The sequence below is a fragment of the Oryzias melastigma genome, linkage group LG6 (assembly GCF_002922805.2).
Source record: "Oryzias melastigma strain HK-1 linkage group LG6, ASM292280v2, whole genome shotgun sequence".
NCBI classification, from domain to species: Eukaryota; Metazoa; Chordata; class Actinopteri; order Beloniformes; family Adrianichthyidae; genus Oryzias; species Oryzias melastigma.
Genome location: NC_050517.1, coordinates 10,527,101 through 10,544,245, shown reverse-complemented (window position 1 = coordinate 10,544,245; position 17,145 = coordinate 10,527,101). Strand labels below are relative to the sequence as shown.

General features: G+C 38.3%; 2 protein-coding genes across 2 annotated transcripts in view; one reads left to right on the top strand and one right to left on the bottom strand.

Annotated features, from left to right (window-relative positions):
- The window catches only part of wdr61 (WD repeat domain 61), a 5,902-nt gene extending 5,206 nt beyond the window's left edge, over nt 1-696 (bottom strand). Inside the window, exons 1-3 of the mRNA XM_024280716.2 lie at nt 515-696; nt 270-325; nt 164-191 (exon numbers count right to left, since the gene is read on the bottom strand). Coding sequence (XP_024136484.1) covers nt 164-191; nt 270-281 — 40 coding nt within the window. The 5' untranslated portion in view covers nt 282-325; nt 515-696. The remainder of the gene's footprint in view (nt 1-163; nt 192-269; nt 326-514) is intronic.
- A 5,624-nt stretch (nt 697-6,320) lies between these two features.
- The window catches only part of crabp1a (cellular retinoic acid binding protein 1a), a 13,313-nt gene continuing 2,488 nt past the window's right edge, over nt 6,321-17,145 (top strand). Inside the window, exons 1-3 of the mRNA XM_024280696.2 lie at nt 6,321-6,720; nt 10,306-10,484; nt 15,781-15,894. Coding sequence (XP_024136464.1) covers nt 6,651-6,720; nt 10,306-10,484; nt 15,781-15,894 — 363 coding nt within the window. The 5' untranslated portion in view covers nt 6,321-6,650. The remainder of the gene's footprint in view (nt 6,721-10,305; nt 10,485-15,780; nt 15,895-17,145) is intronic.

Genomic DNA, 17,145 nt, shown 5'->3' with positions numbered 1-17,145 from the left:
CAGATGTATAATAACCTGGTGAGGCTAAACATGAATGGTGATCTGACAGACAACTTAATAATATATTCTGAGAAGCATGAGTGCATGAATCCTCTACAAACCACAACGTAAACACACAATCTGCGCCGCCGCCGAAATGGAAGAGGAAGAAGAGAGGACTCACCGTGCTCTTGTTTAAACAGAATGCTGTACTGGAGTCAAAACACAGATTTAATGTTAGTATTTGGTGAAGGCACAACATGATGATGGTTTTTCTCTCTAAAGCTTACTTGAGTGCTCATCGTTTTGGTCCAGCCAACAATGGAGCCAGCTGATTAACTTTAATCTGAAAGCAGCACGAGTTTGTTAGGAACGTGATATCAAAAGGTGAATGAAACATGATTTATTAATAACAATAATCGCTGATTCTCTCAATGTAAACGTGATTGAATGTATCACTGAACCTACAGCTAGCTAGCTCATATTAGCACGAAGCGGGTTAGGGCGGAAACAAACATGTTTTCTAGGTACTTACCAGCTTGTATGTTTTGAAGCGAATACTAAAAAATATTCTTTGAAAATTACGTTAAATTATTTTGTCATAGCATGTATAATCTTTTCTTTCAAACTGCAAATGCACGCTAATTTGAATGTAGATTTTCGGTGCTCTACATGTGAAACGCCATAACATTCAACGTCACTTCCGCTTTTCGACTTCATTAAGAAAAACACACAGTGATGCTCACTATCGCCCCCAGCGGCAGGATAGAGAGATACAACAGCGTCCACTACCAAAAAAGTTGTTTAACTTGCAAGCTGATATTGAGACGTTTTTGTTTGTTTTATATTTTATTCATAAAAGATAAAGGAATTTATAGTTGTATAGTTTTTACAGTTAGCCGTTTTATTTAATTGTAAAAAAAAAGAAAAACTAATTTTGCCTAGTAAAAATAATATAAACAGACTATGAAATTTTCATAACATGGCCCAACCTTTTCATCCTTTAAGAAAGCTTAAGGTAATTTTCAAAAGAAAGAAAGCTGAATTCAAGTCGTAAATATATAAAAATTAAATAATAAATATGCAGACAACACTTAAAATAGAAATTTTGACAGAGACTGCATTTTTGGTGACAGGTTTTACAAAAAGTATTCTCTGTGTGATTGGGTGTGTTCTGTCCATCCATTCATCCATCCATCCATCTTCTATTTCTAAAATATGCCATTATTTAACATAGTTGTGGATATACAGAATGTCTTTAAAAGTAAAAAATTATAATAAAAAACAGTTTGTAAAAAGGAATTTTAAATCATTCATGAAAATAAACCAAAGTATTTGACACACCCAAACACAGACATTGTTTATAGCTGTATAATTAACTTGCTACTTAAAAATAGATTTTAAAAATATGAACTACTGGACAAAAGGATCACATAAACATAGAAAGCAAAACCCAGAGAGGATTAAAAAAGATTTCCCAGATTATGTTTACTATTGAAATTTGTAATCCAGATTATAAATGGATTAATTTATAATTTTTTAGGGATTACCTACATTTTTTTCTTTTGCAATAGAGCCCCTTAAGTAAAGAATAACTGTAAAATCACATCAAATGATTGATCAATTTTGTTTATATTGAAAATGTAGTGAAAATGCTGCGAGATTAAAACTAATCTTTTAATGTTTGAAGTGGAGCATGGAAGTGCACACAAACATGGGTACCGTACCATGCAGTTATTTTTAACCCCAGTTAACATTTTATCTGATGTAATTTGATGAGCAATGGAGCTGTTGCTGCATTAACTGCGCTGCATTGAAGATGTCATGGCCACTGACACGGAAACAAACTCATTTCATGTCGGCTTGGTCTGCATATCTGTCGAGTGACAGCTTTGTGACAAAATACCTTAACATTTTCTCCCTCAGCTATAAGTAAAAAAAGGATTTTCATTGTAACAACTCTTAAATTTACTGTCATCCAGGTGCAGCACAATTCACTTATTAAGGCAGGAAACAGCTCCTGTTTTTTTTTTTTATTCTCCGTTTACAGGATTTTTGTCAGCTACACTGCATCAGCAAAAATAAAAGTGACTAATCCAAAAACTTTTAAATCCTTCCTTCAAAAACATGTCTTAAAGTGTGAAATTCAGACGAGTGCTGAAGATCTGTACAGCCTGCCTACAAATGTGACAAGTGTTTGAAGTCTGCGTTATATTACTGTCATCTCAGGGTGTCTAATCACTTAATGAAAAGCTTCAAAGCTCAGTGTGTCCAAAATCTCATCATGATCCTCGTTGCGTAATCCTAGAAGTTTCTACACATCTGCATTAAGTCTAAAGAATGGAAATGGAACAAGGGAGATTAAAAGCTTATGTGAAGAGTTCAAAGACGACGCCGCTAAAGCATACCCTCCACCAGAGGAAGGAATATGAAATCATTTGACTGTCATACAGGATCCATGATGAGAGTGATCTGCAGCCAGGTGCTGCTAATCAGGAGCTCCTAATAAATTATCATCAGCAGGTGTGCAGCCGTCTGATCAAAGCAGACCCCGACAGGTGGACGCTCAGATGAGTAAACGTCAAGAGTAAAAGAAAGGCTCCCGAGAAGCAACGGGACTCCATTGTTCTGCAATGGATGGATGTGTCCTTCCATGATTTAACCTTTTAATGTCTGTTGTCTCAAATATGCAACAAACCACTTCGGCTCTAAAATTACCTGAATGTAGCATCTACTTAAAAGCAGAAATATATATATATTTTTTATTCATAGCAGGAAATAAATTCAGGCACTACAGAGTTTAGAAAAAACACACAATTTCATAAATTCCTGCACAAAAAGAAGGAATCGTCCAGTCATACAACTGCTGTCCAAATTCCCAAAAGTCTCCTTTTTTTAAATTCCCAATTGACTCCTTAACCCCTAAAAGACTAGACAGTTTGGGACCTTCCAGTACATGCTCTGAATTTTAATGCTATTTGGAGGCATGCTCAATATTTTTTTTATATGGTCACCTGCTTTCCAAAGTAAAATCTAATTAATATGAATATTTTACAAAAAATATTTTTTGTTCTGATGACGAAAACGGATGATCTAATGAAAGATAAATTTACTTTTTTTATAGATATCAAATTGCTCAAAAGTAATGCATTTTAATCTATATTTGTTTATCTAGTGAGCATCAATGTACAGTATGGCTATGTCATAATTCCCACCCTAATCCATAACTACTAAACAACTGTGTAGTACAAGACTATTTAGTACTCTGGATTTTAAAACCATTTCAAACACCAGGCTTACTACTTGTTTTTTTCTTTTTTGTAAACAACAAGTATGACGTCACTGATTCTACGAAGAGAAATTCTGATCAATACAAACATTTTATGACATCTATTTTTCTGACTCCACTGTGTTTTGATAGTAAAAATGTGGATGGTTTGATCAAAAATGACCAAAAAATGCATATTTTTAGTAAATATAGTTTTAAACGCAATGCGTTGTGGTTTAAATTGGCTAATGTAGTGAGCATCAATACACGCAGGTTTTTTGCAAAGACTTTCTAGGGCACTCCATTTTAGAATTTTAGATTTGGGCAGCACTACGGAATGTCAAACACAATATAAAGTGAGTAGTGAAGGAATTCGGACATACACACGTTTTTGGCAGAAACTTCTGGAAAGTTTTAAAAATTGTAGATTTGGACACCCTTACAAATCGCCCGATATAAAGCACGAGCATGGGCCATGGTGTTCACACTGGACAAGCAGGGAGGGGCTTCTTCGTCTTTTTCTTTTTCTACTGTTTACATGTCCACCACCTACAGTTGGAAGACGGTTGGAAATGGTGTAAATCTTGAGAATCTGTCCAGGATTTTTCTTCCACAGCTCTATTCTGATATATAAAAGACTTAATGTCACTAACATCAACACCCGGGAACGCGCCGCAATGATTCATTACCTCTCCAAGATTAATTCTCAAATGGTTGGCACTTCTGTAATTTGAAAGGGATCCTTTCCTGACAACCAAATCTGAGTTAAACTTGGTTTAACTTTCAATGCATTCAGTGGCTGCGTGTTTTGAATGAGGAGCCAGAAAATGGTCGTAGAAACTTGCACAGCCACGCGTGAATGCAAGAAGTCCGCAACACGTTGCAGAGGTCGGAGTGAACGTAGCTTCAGAGTCCAAATCTTTCTAAAACATTCCAGATTGTTAAACCCAGACCTGTTCAGATGATTCCATTTAGGCTAAATTGCCTTAGTTGTAAAATAGTAGACTGAAACAGATTACATCCAGGGATGAGTAGAAGCTCCACAATTTTGTGGTTAGAAGTCTCGCCTCCGAGTCTTTTCTGTGTGAAGTTTTCATGTTCTCTCTGTGAACTCGTCCTTCTTACAGTAACACAGCCCAAAAACATCTCCACTGGTTGATTAGTAAATTGTCTCTTTGGTGTGCCTGTGTGGTGGTGTACCTCTCTGTGGTGCTGTGATAGACGGACATTTGGTTAAGGATGTACCTCGCCTTCACCCTTCAGAAGTTGGACGGGCTCCAGCATCCTGGTTAGTCAAACGACAAAATTACTTGTTCTTTGAGTGCTTTGAAAGTCATGAGCTCCTTCGGCTCCTTACGACTCCTCACTTATTGACCTTCTTTAAATTTATGCGGTAGAATGCCCATTTGGAACGTCATTTTATGGTCCATCTGTTTTCACGTTCTAGAGAATCACACCAGGATTTACATGCAAGAACAAAAAATACTTTTGTTTTCAGGGAGATAGGAAGTCGATAATAGAGATTTGACATAAAAATGTAATTCTTGCCAAAAAAACCAGATGACTATCCATAAAAAACTTTTGATTTGGAACAAATAAGTCAGTGTACAAACATCTTGAATCCACGTTGACAAAGATTATGAAATAGTCAATACAGAAAAAAATAAATAAATGTGGTTGCCTCAAATCTTAGCCACGCCCCCATTTTGATTTTGCCCGGTGATCTGGGCCATCAGCTATGGAGCCAAATCGGGGTCACAAAGATTTGAAACACCAATAAAACGATCTGAAAACTTCAAGCTGAAATATTGGTCGGAATCAAGTGTCTAAAATTGCACGCAATTCTGATAGAAACTTTGTTATTTTCAGCTTACAATTTTTCTAAGTCAATATTTCTTTCATTTCCGGTTTCAAATCGGAAACTTTTTGGATTTAAACTTTTGGCCGCTTTTATGATCTGCTCTTTGACATTTCCCAAAATCCACGCCGTTTCCTCACTATGGCAAGAGAAAATCCTTATTTTTAGAAAAGTCAATAAAACTGTTTGATATTCACCTTTTGATCCTTTTATCTGGAATGTAAAATCCAGTCTTTGTCTGTGGTGAAACATGACTGAAAGAGAGATTAACATTGATCCACATCAGCTCTGGGGTTCAGTTTTCTGTTATCATTTACTTCACCTCTCCTCTATTCTTTATAATTTATTAGTTTATTTATTTTTATTCTCTACTAGTTTATTATTTATTCAGTTCACTGTGCTTCTGTTTGGTGCTGTGTGATTCACGTGTTGTTCCTCTTTCCCACTCCCCTCTGGGACAGCGGGAGAGAATTCAGATTCCAGGTGGATTGTCTGTGCTCCTGTTCTTGGCTGTGGACCTCGCCCCCACCTGTCCCCCAGTCCTATCTGGCTGAACTCTTTTCAAATATGTAGTTGTAGAGTTAGATAAGCTAATTCTCCTTTAATAGTACCGGTACATCACCTGTCCGTCCTGGGAGAGAACCTCTCCTTCACGTGGACCTGCTTGAGGTTTCTTCTTTTTTTACAAAATCAGTTTTTTTAGGAGTTTTTCCTTATCGGGAAGGGGGTTTAATGGCAGAGATAACCAGTTTAGTTCAGTCTAGCAACCAGTTATTGTGTATATTTCATGACTGACCTTCTGCTTCCATACGTGAAGCCCAATGAGGCAATTTTTTGTGATATTGGACTATAGAAATACAATTGAATTGCATTGAGAGATAATTAAAAACTGGGTGAAAACTTTCAAGAAGTTCAAGTAAAAAAAAAAAAAAGTTTGAAAAATGTATTAAACAGGTGACAACAGGGATGGAAGATGAAATCTATTTCTTCGTTTTATTCTAAACAGTTGATTTAGTCAATACATTGTAGCCTTGAACAATAGGACTGGACTGCAAAAACTGCATCAAAAAAATAACTTTTTTTCAATAAAATTTCTTATGTTTTGCAAATATCTTGCTGAGAACGTTTTTTTAATTTTAGTTAGTAACTTTAATTGTATTCTTAAAATAATTCATTTTTTTTTTCAATTTGACAGTTTTTTGACTGATTTTTTAGGGAGTTTGCTTTGGGAGCAGACAGAGTCCTCAGAGGGAGGGACCTCCTCTGCCTCCCATCAAAGCTATAAAGGAGCTCCAGTTGGAGGCTGCAGCCAGCTCACTGAGACGTGCTGATGAGCGGGCGGCAGGGCTTGTGTTGAGGAGAGAGTCCATCTGAGAAAAAAAAAAAGAAAAACCTTCAAGACTTGCTTGGGTGCAAGCGGGAGGCTGATCCCACAGGAGGAGGAGGGAGCAGAGAGAAGAGGCAGGAGGGTGAGGAAGAGTCAGAGAGACGCGCATCAGAGCGGTGGAACAGGTTCCCTCTGCAGCCCCTCCAGCCCCAGCAGACATGCCTAACTTTGCCGGCAACTGGAAGATGCGGAAGAGTGAGAATTTTGATGAACTTCTCAAAGCCCTGGGTAAGCTTGCAGCTTGTTTTCTGCCTGACACATCCATCATGCGCTCCCAGGATAAAGCCCGTCTTGTTCTGTGGCGTGCCATCACTCCCCACAGCATCATATTGTTCCAGGAGATTCCTGGGAACAGGAGGCAGGGATGCTGCTGGAGGGAGGGGGGGTTACAGGAGACATCAAACTATGGATGCTGAATTCCAGCCTAAAACAGACGTGCCATTGTTTTACACAGAGAGGAGGGGATCAGGGGGGCACAGTGTTTTTGAGCATTTAAATAGGCCGTGCATTAATTCTTTTGCCACTTCTTTACTGATGCTTTAGATTGAGAGCGCCTTAACTGGGTCATTCAATTGTGCTACAGCGTTTCGTCACGGCGACGGTGAAACACTGGGGCTCTGCAGAACGCTGAGACGTCCTGCTGTGAAGCTCTCCGGCTCCTTCAGCCATGAAATGTCAAAAAAAAGTTCCTGAAAGCTGAAAACACTTTTTATTGATTTTAAAAAACAACAAAAGCTAATTTACTAACTATTCAGAGGCTCTCCAGCCTGTTTGGTTTCTCTGACACGGATAATTGGGTTCAGAGCCTCGCCCATCAGCACGTCTGCTCCGACAGATCACCTGTTAGCGCTTATGTAAAGAGCAGCCGGAGGCTGACGGAGCAACCGATGTGGATGCCAGTGCTGCAGAGCCGCCGCGTTCCATCAGCGTCTTCATAATGATCCGTTGAGTTGGAGGTTCCCCTGCAGATCCAGACGACAGAGATGCAGAGAGCAGATGTATGTGTGTGTGTGTGTGTGTGTGTGCACAGTTCACTGCTTCTCAAAGTCTGACAGCTGATCTTGCAAGGATTGCATGGGCTGTTGCAAGCTCCAGTGCTGCACAGCGAGTAAGAGGTAGCCTAAGAATAGGAAAAGAACACTAATGTTAATACACAAGTATTCAAAAAGGAAAAAAATACAAGCTGCAAAAGATAAGATGACTTCTGATCATCTTTTAATTGGACAATAGTTCTCAACCGTCTTTTAATTATGATTATGACATTTTTAGTCTTTTATTTTTCAAACTGTTGTTTTTTAGTATATAATTTATGTAAAACTGCAATAGTTCATTAGGAATTTGACTCTGAGTTGTGGGGCGGGATTGTTGGCATGGGGCAAGCCCGCCCCCACTTCCCGTCTCCCATCTGTTACATGCTCTCTTGCTAGCTTACAGCCCTCACAACCCCCAAGCTAACATTATCTGTGCAACAAAAATGGTGAGAAAAATTGGAGCTATGCAACAGTATTTGTCCACAAGTGGGTGCATCAGAATTGGGCGGAGCTGGGATCTTGTTGCCGTAGTAACTTCTATGTCACAGCTACAAGCTTTTCCTGATTTAAAACAATTTGACTAAAGAAATGCTCAAAAGTGGAATTTGAAGCTTAGCTTTCTTTATAAATGGCCTTTATTGTGAGAAGAATGCTGCAAGAACATGTTAAAAACACAAAAAACATTAATTTTGATCAGAGTGGGCCTTAAAAATTACATGATATAAAACCCGATAATGTTTTTTTTGTTTTGTTTTTACTATTTCTAAGCAAATTGATTGAATTTTTTTTAGTTTTTATGTTCCTTATTGCAGTTCATTTTGATTAGTGACAAAAAACTAGTTTATCATCTGGAAATGACTAATTTCTCATTTCAAATCTGTATACAAGTTGATTCATCTTGAAACGTTCTCATTAAATCCTAAACAAAAAATGACAGTAAATGTCAAACTTGAATAATGAATCAAAATGGTAGAAATATCACTATATAATGGTATACATTTTTACCATATAATAGTAGTAGAATAATAAATACCTAGCTTCATTGAACTTTAAAGTAATGTTCTTAAATTTGTAACAATGAGGAAAATTTGAGTTTTTTTTATCTTAAATCAAGTTTTTCTTTTGCTAATAGTATGGATCAAAATCCTTTAGATTCATTTAATAATAATTTTATAACTTCTAGATTGTAGCTCTTAATGAGACAAAAAATGTGCTGATTTAGAGAAAAGCTTGGCAGGCTTTAGAGCAAAGATCAGTTAAAAAAAACGCAGTGAAATATCTTAAATGTCTAAAACAGGGTTTTATCTTATCAAGTATCAGATAGTTTGCAGCGTAGCTGAAAATGAGTGTCACTTTATGCACTTTTGCTGACCCAGATACTCCCTGAGACCCTCCGGAGAGCTTGTTCATCCTGCATTTATTAGGTGCATGGAATCTTCAGGGTCTCCTTGGATGTTAGGGCAGACTTTCATGGTTCAGTGAAGTCCATGTATAATTAATGCTGTGAAAACACATAGCGTGACCTCCCGGATCAAGGGTGGGGGCCAAAGAGCTGTCACAGTAATACTTTTTAATTCCAGGGTGTTAACCAGAGTAGACCTCTGTGGATTTGGGGTGAATTCATTTACCCAAAACTCATTAAAAAAGAAAAAAACTGGCACAGTTAGTTTGTATCAGTGGAGTTGATAGAGAAGATCAAAGATCCAGGATTTAGGACATGAGGCCAGTCGCCCTTGTAGAGTCAAAGCAAGCGTGCCTGACAGTCGTCATAAGGATTGCCGCTCCTGCAGCCGTCAGACAAAGAAGAGAGGCAGCACTAACCGGCTCTGACGTCCTCCGCAGTTTGGATCTGTTCCCCTCGGACACGGCTGAGCCGTTCCCAAGACTGACCTCGGCGTCGAAACTTGATAAATAGTTGAGGTTTTTATGTCAGATTTAAGGAAAATCTCAGTTTTTAGTCTTAGAGAAACTGATTTTGAGCAGTTTTGGTGAAAAAAAATCAAGGACAAACATCACTGCAAAGACTAGACTTTAAAATTAGAAAAACAGTTCTTTAAAAAATTAGAAAAAATGTTCCAATGGGGTAAGAAAAATGGTCTTCCTCAAGAAAAAAAATCCAGACATGTTTTCTTAAACTACAACTATTTTGCTTTTGAAAAGCTGGAATTATTTTTCATTTAAGACAAAAAATAAGACAATTTTTCTTGAAAAAACGGGTTGTTTCACTTTCTTTAGACTGAGTTTTTGCAGAGGGAGGAAACGTGCAGCCTGCAAGCCTTACCATATCAGAGGTCCTGAGGTGTTGGAGGATGGCGTGAGAGAAGAGAAGACGTGGGGGGAATGGTCACCAGAGGCTTTATGCAGTTTTGAAATGCAAGACCTGGCACCAAAAAAAATAATAAAATAAAAAACTTAATTTAAATTGAGATTTAGATATATTTCAAACAGATAGAAAAAAATTCTCAAGAAAAAGTGACCAAATAAAGAAATGCAGACGTTAAATTCAATGTCAGCATAATAGAAAGTAAAGTTAGATTTGCATAAATAACTTTCTTTCTCAGCTGGATGATCTTTCTTTAATGCCAACAAATAAGATTTCTTTTTACTCTCTTCTCTATTTTACATTTTTTCTTGTATCTAGTTAAAAAAAAGCAGGTATCACCCAAAAACAATCATACTTCAAATTATTTTCAGCCCCCTACTATATGTATGTAAAATAACTCATGTTATAATAATGACTCCACCCCCCTCCGCCTGACACGCTCTGGTTGTGTGTGTTCAGGCGTGAACGCCATGCTGAGGAAGGTGGCCGTGGCGGCGGCCTCCAACCCTCAGGTGGAGATCCGTCAGGATGGAGATCAGTTCTACATCAAAACCTCCACCAGCGTGCGCACCACCGAGATCAACTTCCACATCGGGGAGGAGTTTGATGAGGAGACGGTGGACGGGCGGAAGTGCAAGGTAAAGGAAGTCTCCATCATCATCATCATCATCACCATCAGGCTAGCTGATTCTAGCTAATAGTAGAGTTAAAGAGATGAAGGTTTGCGGTAAACTTGAGGTTTGGAGTCAGAGATGAGGCCTTGAATTCGACCCACTTCAGTGAAGTGAATATTATTTCTTTCTGGAGGCAAAAAAGACATTTTTCTTTCACTTGGTATCATCTCCACGTCTGAGCAGGTATTAGGAGCAGCTCAATCCGGATGAGAGCTCCTCTCTGAAGCTGTTGGTGAGGGGGAGAGGGGCGGCCTTTGATCCCTGCAGGCTTTAATTCACTCACAGGCCGAAAAATCATTTTAGAAAATCATTAAAAGAGATTCCAATTTTGAGGTAATTCAAAAGGAGCATTTTGTTGATAAATAAGTCATTTATGTAACCAACAGTGTTAAGTAAAGCCTGACAGAACAGACGTTTCGTGTTACAGACAACATGATTTCCTGGAAACGTCTGATATGATTAAAACTCCAGAGGTCAGTTATCTCATTAGTGGGATGAAGACAATAACATGATTACTTCACCATCTGAGAACTTTAAAAATACCCCCCAAAAATGAGAATTTATATGTTAAGAAATACTAAAATGGGTGATTTTATGTTCCAGAATATCAAAATACTTAAAAGATATATGTTTTTGGAGTTATTTCAAGCAATCAAAACAAAGAAAAATACTAAAGAAGACAAACAAATAAGACCTATATCTAATAATATATCAAACTTTGGATGAATAATCATGACTGCATTGAAAAAATGGAAAATTAAAAGTAAAGTAAGATGCATTTACAGCCATGTAGACCTAGAAATTATGCTATGTTAATTCCTCTTAATCATAAATTGACATTTTTCTACTTTTGCATACAATACATGAAACATTGAACACATTAAATGTGAAGTTTGTCAAAAAGAGTTGAATTATTTACTTAAAAAGAAGTGGGAGGAGCGACTACTATGCTTTACTTCACTGTTTTACTTATTTTGTTACATTTATAGTTGATTATTTATCAAATCCACAAGTATTTTTAATGTGAAATAACACAGATGAAGTGCGTATTGATTGTTATCACAGTGCTAAATGATTATAATCAGTAAAGATTATTGCATTAATTGTAATTTATTTGGAGGCGTTCACATCATCGTTCTGTGTTTCCATCTCACTATCCAGAGCGGGAAACACTGACATGTCACAGACAGGAAGAATATGTTGCTAATAAGGACTTTCACAATAAAACGTCAAGCTGCCAGGCTCTTCCACAGAGCAGCCCCCATGATCCTGCAGAGGAATCGTTATGTAACTGATCAAATTCAGCATCTGATGAAGCTGGAGAGGATTTTCCAGTTATCTCTGAATGAAGATGGTTACATGTTGACTGCACTTGGTTATGCAGGCGGCTGCTTCCTCTGTAGCTTCATGTGTCAGTAGTTTTACTGCAACTGGAGGTAAAAAGTGACTCCTATGAACACTTCTTTAAAGGTTCTGATTCGTTTCATTTTTAAAACTTTAGCCGTGAAACAAATGAACTCCATTCAGAACCTTCAGTGTGTTAGTGTTCCAAAGTCTAAAAGTATTCAAATTTGAGGATTAATCCGATACTGGTAGATATATCAATATCAATACCAATATCTACGTTTTTGTAAATGTTAAGGATGTGACATGAACCTCAAAATCTCTTTAAGTTATTGTCGTGACGTGAATGGTTTTTATTGTAAGTTTCCCCTTTTTTTTACAAATTACTTGATAAATATAAAAACAGAATTAGGACAATATTTTCAATTAAATGGAAATGGTTTATTAAAATGAAAACTTTGAATAAAAATGGGAATTGAAAGAAAAAAACACATTTGAAGTGAGAACGTTTTTTTCTTCAACTCCATTTTTCCACTTTATTATAAAAACTCATATCAGCTCCATGGAAAAAGTAACATTTATGAAACTTTTAGTTTACGTTTGAACTCTACATTTTTGGATGAAGGGGGCGTGGTCTGTTGATTGATGGATGACTTTCAAATTTCTGTTTTAAAATCTGATTTGACCAGATCAGGATTTGGTGGCATCATACAGCTCTCTGAAAATGCAACAACTAACAAAACTGGCTTCAATTTGACCACTAGGTCACATGACCACACTCCTATTAACAGTCTGTGGTTCCTCCTGCACTGATTTCCGCTCTGAGTCCGTCCTGTGACGTGTCACAGCTGAAGGGATCCATGTAAAGGGAGGTGAGGGTTTTTTATTTTGGGTTTTTCAGTTGAAGCCCAGATCACTTGAATTATAAGAAGCAAACCCTCATTTTGGCACAAAAGGAACAATAATGAAGAAAGGATTCAACTTTTTTCCCCTTTATGAAGCGTTATCTCCTGCAGAGTGGTTAATGGTCTTGGAGAAACGGTTCTGTTAGGGTTTTGTCCAACACAAAGTCTTCCTCTGCTAAGAACTAAAGCTGTAAATACACACTGTTAACATCTATTGATTTTAATCTAAATATCAAGAAGCCTGACTTAACGCTGGTGTTAAATGAAACAGTTGAACTCATTTGTGTTCATAACTAACTGCAATATAAGTTTTTTAAATATTAAAATACACACATTTTGAATTTATTAAATATTTTCAAAGTTTTGTTGAGTTTAAACACTTTGCCTTGAAACTTTGAAAAAGTTCAACAAATTATTTTAGATTTACTGTATCAAACTGTCTAGCAGAAGCTTGCAGAGGATCCTGGTTTAAGATCTGTAACCTGTGGGGTCGATCTACCTAAAATATCAGTAATTTAGGGCAAACCTGGCAGTCAAACAGACGAGTCAGTCTTTACAACCACTTATCCATATATATATATGGGAGTTTCAGATATTAATAACCCATATATATTTTTATTTTGTATATCAATATAAATAAGAGCAGAGTGTGTGTTTTTGCTGGGAATCAAGCATCAGACTGGAGGCTGACATGGATGCTGACCTTGTCTGACCTTTGAGTGTTCAGTGAAGTGTCAAGTTGAGCAGGTGAAGGGGGGGTCGGCTGCACCTGAGGTCACAGGGGTCATTCTCTGATGCCATTCTCACATAGCAAAGAACAAAAACAAAAAAAGCTCCAGCTCACCGTTAGCACTTTCTGTGAGAGTCTGCAGAGGCTTTAGTCTGGGCTTGAAGTCATAATCTGGTAGTTATGGAGCTGATTTGATGAAACCACTTTACGTGAAGAAGATGAATTTTCATAACAGAACTTTAATCTTTTTCCTGTTTGCCAGCTGAGGCTAAAATGCATTATAGGAGGGAGCTGCGGCGTATCACATTAGTTTCAATTCATGGGTTCTACCTCCTCCAGGCAAAAGACTCAGACAAACCCAACTGGTTGCTATGGAGACAGACTTAGCAGAGATGCTTTGCTGGGAGACACGGGGGGGGCGGGCAGGTGCTGGTAATCTCCCTGTCAGGAAACTCAAACATAAGTCTTGAAAAACTATAACTGATGGAAATGTATTTGAATTGTTTGAGCTGTTTGGCTCCGCCTCCTTGTAGAAGTCGGGTTAGATGGATCTAGGTGGGTCATGTGGTCTGGGGTCCGGCTGATAAAATGTGGAGGTTGGAACAAAACTGCAGCAAATGACATACAAACAGATGTCTCTATTCGAGAGGATTTTTATTCATGTCAAGAACAACACATGATTACGTTCAGATTTTAAAAGTTTGAGGTTTTTTTTTTGCCCAAAATAATAATTATGAATGGTTTAAAACAAACACATAAAGAGGTTATTCTACAAAGTTTTATGTGGATTTTCTTGTTTTAAGATTGTAAAAAGTTTGTTAAAATGGTTGAATCTAATTTGCCAAAAAACGGCTATAAAAAATATTTTTTCATAGTTTTGTCTATTTTCCTTAAAATCCTTAAAAAATATTTTTGTCATTGGTGGAAATAGTTAATTCTGGTTTTAACCTGCAAATCTATCACCACACATACAACTGAGTTTATAATTTATGTTTACTTCTGACTCTTTAAAGGTGGAAATAGGATTAAATAAAAATCAAAAATGATGTTAAAATAAAATGATATACTGTGTAATATAAATGAATGTAGAGTGAAGTAACCATGGTTTCCAAAATGATCTTTTCTACCAAACCAAGTGGCAACTCTTTGACTTCCAAACTGAATCCCATAAATATAAAATAACTGAACTGCAGTTCACCAAATGACCTCTGGGGGTTTTTTCAGCGGCAAATCCGTCTCCATTCAATTCAAGGTAAAAAACAAATCAGTGAATTGTAATATTATTTTTTTTCTTGACTTACCTGCTGTCTATCCTGCCTTTCCTCATCAAACTTTGGTTTAAGTTTCAATATTTGTGATCAAATTGAATGTATTGAAGTCCCTGAAGACCTTATTCTTCATTGTCATCTAACTTTATCCTCCTGGAATTTTTAATAAATGTGTAACCCAGGAAAAATGTTGAAGTATATTTTTATTTTTCTCTTCAGCTGTTACTGAAATAATGTAATTTCATTCACTGACTTAAAAAAATAAAGGTGATGCAGCTAAAGGAGTAAAACTGTTTTTGTTAACGTTTGGAGAAAAGATTACATCTGTCTCAAAGGTTAGATTAGATTAGAAAAGGGAGTGTACTTTTGTTTTTGTGTCGATTCAGACACACTATACCAAAATTAAAAAAAAAAAAGTGAAGTATTATAAAAGCATTCCCAGCGTATGATTTTTATCCTAAACTAAAAATCTGTTGGTTTTAGTTTCTGCAGAACAGCAGGAGTTCATTCGAAATTTACCTCTCAGGTGGGCGGGACTGTTGGCAAAGAGCAACCCCGCCCCCTTTTCTTGTCCCCCAAATCTATTTACACTCTCCTGCTAGCTTACAGCCCCTCACACCCCCAAGCTAACATTACCAGTGCAACAAAAATGGCGAACAATGCTGGAGCTATCCATCAGTACAGTTTTCAGTCAGATGCAGCTCAGACGAGGAATTCAAAGATCTATTTGTCTCCAAGTGGATGCATCAGAATGGAGGGAAGTAGGAACCTTGTGGCTTGCCGTAGTAGCTTCTACTTCACGTTTTTTGTCTGCTCCTGATTCACAGCGAATCTAACATGGAAATTCTCAGAAACACCATTTCACTCTTAATTTTCGTTTTATATATGTCCTCCATTATCAGAAAAATGCCACAAGAACATGTTATAACACCTTTTTCTTTAAAATAAAGGAAAAAATAACAAAGTTTGATGATGATGGTCCGATGTGAGTCTGCCTGCTCTCCTCCCTGCAGAGTCTCGCCATCTGGGAGTCAGAGAACAAGATTCACTGTCAGCAGACCCTGGTGGACGGCGACGGCCCCAAGACCTACTGGACCCGCGAGCTGAACGGGGATGAGCTCACACTGGTAAGCTCGCGGCCCTGCGGAGCCTCGTGATGGACGAGCGCTCAAACAAAAGAATTATCATTCCCAGACGCTCATCCCAGGGTTACCTCGCTGGAAGACTCTTTTGTTTTCTGGCTCGTTCTCACCAACGTGACAGAGAGCGAAATCTCCCATCAGGACCCGGGAGGGGTCTCTCTCCTGTACGCCTTCAATATCCCACATCGTAAATTATACATCTTTATTCTTTCATCACTTTGAAGCCGACCATCGTCTGATCTTCCTGCCGCCGCAGCGGTGCTGAGAAATGGTTAAATGCAGGGAGTGAAGTAGCCCTGGAGATCCGACCGTTCAGGAAACGAGAGAGCCTCTTTCCCAAGAAGCTGAGCTTTCATCCTCCCCATGGAGAGATGTCAAAGGAGAACAAGGGGAGCTGCTACCCTGACATGACTGTACTCCCCCCGCCTCCTGGTATTTAGGCAGATTAATAAGCGCTGGAGTCAGAGGGTCTTAAGCCTCTGGATCCATGAGCAGGGAAGCAGTCTAGAAACCAGGCAAACTCCTTCCCACGCTCTCCTCTGCTCTTCAAGTTTCACAGTGTGAGGGTTCAAATCCTAAAACAACAAACATGGAAGGATGGACTCTTGCTAGGATGTTTGCCTTGCCTGATATCACAGGGCAGAGGCCGGCCTGGGTAAGTGGAGGGCTCCGGTCGATGTTTCCGTGCCGAGCTCCTCCGCGGTGAGACTGTCAAGCTGAGAGGTCAGAACACATTAGCTCCTCCGCCGTGCGGAGGTGATAAAAGCCAGCCTGCCCCCCGACTGACACCAGCCGGCCGCCCCGGAGGGCCCGATCTGCAGAGCAACGGCTTCATTTCCCAGCTTTTCTCACATCACAGAGAGGGATCCCGCAACACCACAGCAGCGTCTGGCTGTTTCTGAACAGCAAACAGTAAATGGGTTTACCCCACGATTAACAGCTGAACTCTTCTGCTTTCAGCTCAATGTAAAGTCAGGGATTACATGTTAACGGGATCCTGGTTTGGGGCTGAAAAAAATACATAAATATGACCATTTGAGCATGAAGGACAACAAAGAGAGGAGCTAGAGCAGGAGAGATCACTATAGCATGTGTGGAGATGTAGGAGGATGGAAAACTGAAGGTCAAGAACCACACAGTCACTTTATATCACCTTCAGTTCCTTTAGACAGAATGGAGAAATTGATAGAAGTTTGAAAACATGGTGCTGTTACTTGGGTTTTAAAATATTCCCAA